This window comes from Priapulus caudatus, unplaced genomic scaffold (assembly GCF_000485595.1).
Source record: "Priapulus caudatus unplaced genomic scaffold, Priapulus_caudatus-5.0.1 Scaffold139, whole genome shotgun sequence".
Lineage (NCBI taxonomy): Eukaryota > Metazoa > Priapulida > Priapulimorpha > Priapulimorphida > Priapulidae > Priapulus > Priapulus caudatus.
In genome coordinates, this window is record NW_014577200.1 from 221170 (window position 1) to 225901 (window position 4732).

Here is a 4732-nt window from a genome sequence, read left to right on the forward strand (position 1 = left end):
GGCACAAGCACTGTTGTAAAATAAAAGGAAAACTCGATAACAAATTAATACATCAACCGTCTGCTATGGAAGTACAGTAACAGGGTTCAACGTTAACTTTTTTAGGTTCACTAGACCATCGGGGCTAGTAACTGAGGAAAACACTAGCCCTGACTAACTCTCACCCAGACCCCATTATCTATGAAACTTTTGCCATCGCTATGAATCTACTAAAATTTCTCTAAATCTACTCCACTTAGCTAACCACCCATACACATCACAGCTTGGCTATTCTTGCGCCGAGCGGTCGTTTTCTGCGCTTTATAAAATCGGGCCATGCGGCGAGTCCACGTGCAGCATTTAATTATTCAGTGCTTCTACCACGTGCTTCACAGGCGCACGATTTATCGATCGTCTACTGGCAGCGGTTGCAGCACAGCCACGTTACATTATTGTTCTTTGTCGAAGGCTAGCACTGGAAGTCCGCTCCGCTTTGCTAGACAATGTACACGCTCTGCCGACAAACAGTGCGGCTCGCGAACCAGTCTAGCCAGAGGCACGACGGCAATTACAGAAAAAGGGCTAAGGCAGGTGACTTGCGGCCGTGGTTGGATTTTCAGGGGCAGTACGGCGATGATTAGGCCACCGACGGCAATTGCCGTCGGGTGTCAGTCGGTTAACTTCGAGCCCGTGCTCACGTGCTATTATAAATAGTTATGTCGTCAGTGATGACGCCGGATGAGAGTAGGTGAAGAGAAGTATAGAAACATTAAGACTTTGCGTAGTTAATAATTTCGTATTTATTTAGCAATTATAATGTTGCGCAGTGGGCTGGAGCTACATTAGCATCGTCGTTGTAGCCCTTGTTGGCTTAGGTGAGGGTTAGGTTAGGATGAGATTAGGTAGGGTAGGTTGATGGTTAGGGTTAGGATTAGGGATTAGGTGAAGCGTTAGGGTTGGTTTAGGGTATAGCCCTCATCTAACGACTCTCAAATCATGAATTTATTTCCAAGGCAGTTATTTCGAAATTGCGCCATCGCCGCGCATCTTTGCTCTCGTTAAGTATGAAAGCGAATGACTCCCGTTGACCCGTAGGCCTCGCAACATTAAGACTACAGCTACCGTACCCGTAAGCCACTGCCTATAATATTATATTTATTGCAAATTGCTCAAGGCCTTACCAAGCAAACAAACATTCAAAACATAAAAGGTATCTCACACAACGTCACAGCACACCCGAGTTATTAGACACATGCTGAACTAGACCCTTCCTAAAAGAAAAAAAGCCTAGGGCCTACCTACCTACCAAACTTTTCAGCCTGGTCGGGCTGAAGGGAAACAAAGATTTGTTTAATTGTGGCTGAGTTATGGGATGAGAGCGACGGTGCCTGTGTAGCATATTAATAACATTCATTTTATTCAACGTCTACGTAGACGAAACCTGCCTAGTAAGAGCATACATTTAATATACGTAAAGCTATAAAACTCATGTTTAATTACAAGTAACTCCTTCGATATTTAAACGTACATCAAGCATAAACAAGTCATTTGTATAACACAAACCATCATCTTTCATCGTAGACGCTGCCATCTTGAATGAAGTTCTCGCGAGAAAACAAGATATTCATGTAGATGGTACCCGTAGTCATTCTCGAATGTAGACAACTACATCTAACTATTGTTAAATAGAAGTCTTATGCCCGTCTATCATAAATACCCCAGTCAGCATGGCGGCTGATGATAAATCTGAACCGAATTCTGGAAACAGTAATACTGGGTCCAAGTCTAAAATTGGCATTCCCACGGCATTTTTTGTGGTAATTACTATTTATTAAGCATAGCCAGCGATCATCACATTGTTGAATTATTTCATACTTATTATTTACCGACACCGTACGTGTTACACTCGATCCGCCCGGACACAGGCACTTGAAGCCATAGTCCAACTGTACAGCGCCGGCGCGCCCATTGGAGGTACACTAATACTAGAATATAAGAGCAGGTGCGAAAGCGTGGCGCAGGAATTCGCTCGACGCTCGCTTGATTTTCACATGATTTCACACAAATACTCAACCTTACGACTCCATCTTTGCTCCTAATGAGTACAGTGCCTTACTTGCTGTAGAAATCAATCATGTCTCACTTCGCAGCCCAGACTGTGTCACGCAAAATCACGAATTAATATGAACTCACAATCATGAAATTCGCGCGATCTCTAGGATTGCTTGCGCGATTGGAACATTTAAGTACACTGCGGTAAGCGGCGCCACTGCATCTTGGCGGTAACCACAACGTGCTTTCCAGGAATGTTTACAATCGCGCACAGCAGCTAGAGATCGCTGAGAATTTCATGATCTAATTCGCTGATTTGGTGACACAGGCTCGTCTGCGAAGTGGACATGATATTTCTACAACAAGTAAGCACTGTACTCAATTAGGATCAAAGATGGAGTCGTAAGATGAGTATTTGTGTTGATAATCGTGAATCAACGCGCGTCGAGCGAATTCCTGGCGCACGCTTGCGCACCTGCTCACTATATCTATGTTGAGTGCTACGCGCAATGGCGCGCCGTGCGCTTACAGTTGATATGCTTCAAAGTGCCTGGTTCCGGCACCGCCTTCTCCGGACGCCCGCGTCCGTCAACGTCGAACCACAGGCCACTTGACTTGGAACCTCTCAATAAAAAATATGTAAACACGAAATGTATTTACGACCATCTTATACGTTTCTCTAATCTTATTTCGCCTATATTTGCCGACAAATTACCCGTACAATGCCGGTCAAATCATGTGCAACACACAAGTACACCGCACGCCCTGTGCACAAACAACATGAATAAGAGACCGGTTAGGAAAGCGTGATCGCATAATTCGCTCGACGCTCGCTTCATTTCACACGACTACAGAAGGAAAACACCAAACAGCCTCCATCTTGGTATCTATGTGTAGCTAAATGTTCACTTGTTCGAATTATAACTCTGTCCTTTGTTCTTATCTACTCCCGCTAGAGATATCTCGTGAAATCCTGCAGAAAATGTTCTCTCTGTGACGATGTAAAGAGGACGAGATGTCTGTTTATTCACGAGTAATGCCGGGGCGCATTGCATGCCGGGTAAACCGACCAGGCTATCCGACTGTTACACGGCGGAGGAGCCTGACACCCTTCCATACGAAATGCCTGGTAGCTTGAAAACAAACTCCGAATTTCGTAAATAAAACATGTATTGCCACATTTGACCTTACCTGTTACATGTTGCAACTATCGCTACACTTCTTAATTATGATTTACCTCGAAATACACGTTAAAATAAGAGAATTTAGAACAGATATACTATTTGAACGTTGTAAAACGCCATTCTGTATGTTCTTATGTCTCTTCTTGTACGCAAAAATTCACGAACTTTCGCTACGTATTATGGGATATCTATGGGAAAATGGCGGCGTTTTTTGTATTTTATCTTATCAATTTGTAAACAATTACTTACTGACACGTAAGTACATACTCAGTGATAGCGCACATATAATAAATCTAGGCGTGAAAGTACAGAGAAGCTGTAAGAATCGTAAAAAGTTAGATAATTTAACGTTAAATAGCAGCGCACGTACTGCCGAACAAAATTCTAATGCGTTGGTTTGTGACTGTACTGGATTGTCAGTCTCACAGATGTTACATTTTCGTGCGGTACAACAGGAGACCGGATCATTCTCCCGGCGTGTGGTTATTTTGTGTCTAGGTAGCCTCGTTTTCGTTACCAACGCGGGTTTTAAGAAACATGGCTGTGTTTCTAAGTTTCCCTTAAAAGTTAAAGTTAGTGCAAGTCGTGGTGCTGGAGTCGCCACAACGTAAGCTAATCAATTATAGCACTGTATTTAGATGTTCGCCTCTCCGCCTTACAGTAAACCGTATACTCAGTAATCCCACTGTTGTACATGCCTGCCGTGTGATGTAGTGCAGTATTGTAAGACTGTTCAATGTGAGTAACATTGTATGTTTGTTACGTTCAATTGTTCATTTGGCTGAATATTTTAGACTTGTATTATTGTATTTGTATTTAGTTTCTTACGCTTATATCGTGAGGATGAATAAAGAAAGCCAAAACTGAGTTCACCCCACTCGAAGCGTGTAGCTATCTGCTACATCGCCTATCTCCGAAAGCAAAGGGCAGCATATAGGCCAAGCAGAATCAGTGACCTCTCGCCACTTGGTTTAAGCGAGATGGCGAACTCTGTGGCTAATTGCGGACTAAGTGCTGCATGCTCGAGCCCTCCCGTTTCGAGGCCCGCAAGCCAAGCAAATGCGCTACGGGCATGACATCACACACAACGCTACAGGAACGATCGAAAGTAGCCCGCTTTAGATTTTCGATGATACGCTACTCTACCATTTTCACAAAGAGACATTTCCTGCCAGGATTTCACGAGATATCTCTGGCGGGTGTAGATAAGAAACAAAGACAGAGTGTATAATTCGACAAGTGAACATTTACGCACACATACGATCAAGATGCGAGGCGTGTTTGGTGTATTTCGTTCTGCTTAGTCTCAGTTCGCTTCGAATGAAAGCAGAGCCGTCGACAGCGAATTTGCGATCACGCTTTCCTACCTGCCCTCTTTATTCATGTTGTTTGTGCACAGGGCGGGCGTGTGGACTTGCTGGAGGGGTTTTTTTTTTTTTTCTTGCCCAGCTTGAGCATTTGACCGCATTTACGGGCTAATTATCGGCAATACTAGGCCCGAAATAGATTAAAGAGAA

At 43.7% G+C, this 4732-nt stretch overlaps 2 protein-coding genes across 3 annotated transcripts in view; one reads left to right on the forward strand and one right to left on the reverse strand.

Moving 5' to 3' along the window:
* LOC106806061 (cullin-5-like) overlaps nucleotides 1-1900 on the reverse strand; it is a 37832-nt gene extending 35932 nt beyond the window's left edge. The window contains exon 1 of one of the 2 annotated variants that reach the window (XM_014807902.1): nucleotides 1877-1900. Coding sequence is in view for 1 of the 2 variants with exons in the window: in XM_014807900.1 (XP_014663386.1) it covers nucleotides 1543-1548 (6 nt within the window). In the remaining variant the exon portion in view is untranslated. Of the gene's footprint in view, nucleotides 1-1542; nucleotides 1578-1876 lie in introns of those variants that run through there. The other variant, XM_014807900.1, reaches the window with a different exon arrangement.
* The window catches only part of LOC106806062 (prefoldin subunit 3-like), a gene marked incomplete at its 5' end in the record, with an annotated part of 29699 nt that overhangs the window by 16849 nt on the left and 8118 nt on the right, over nucleotides 1-4732 (forward strand).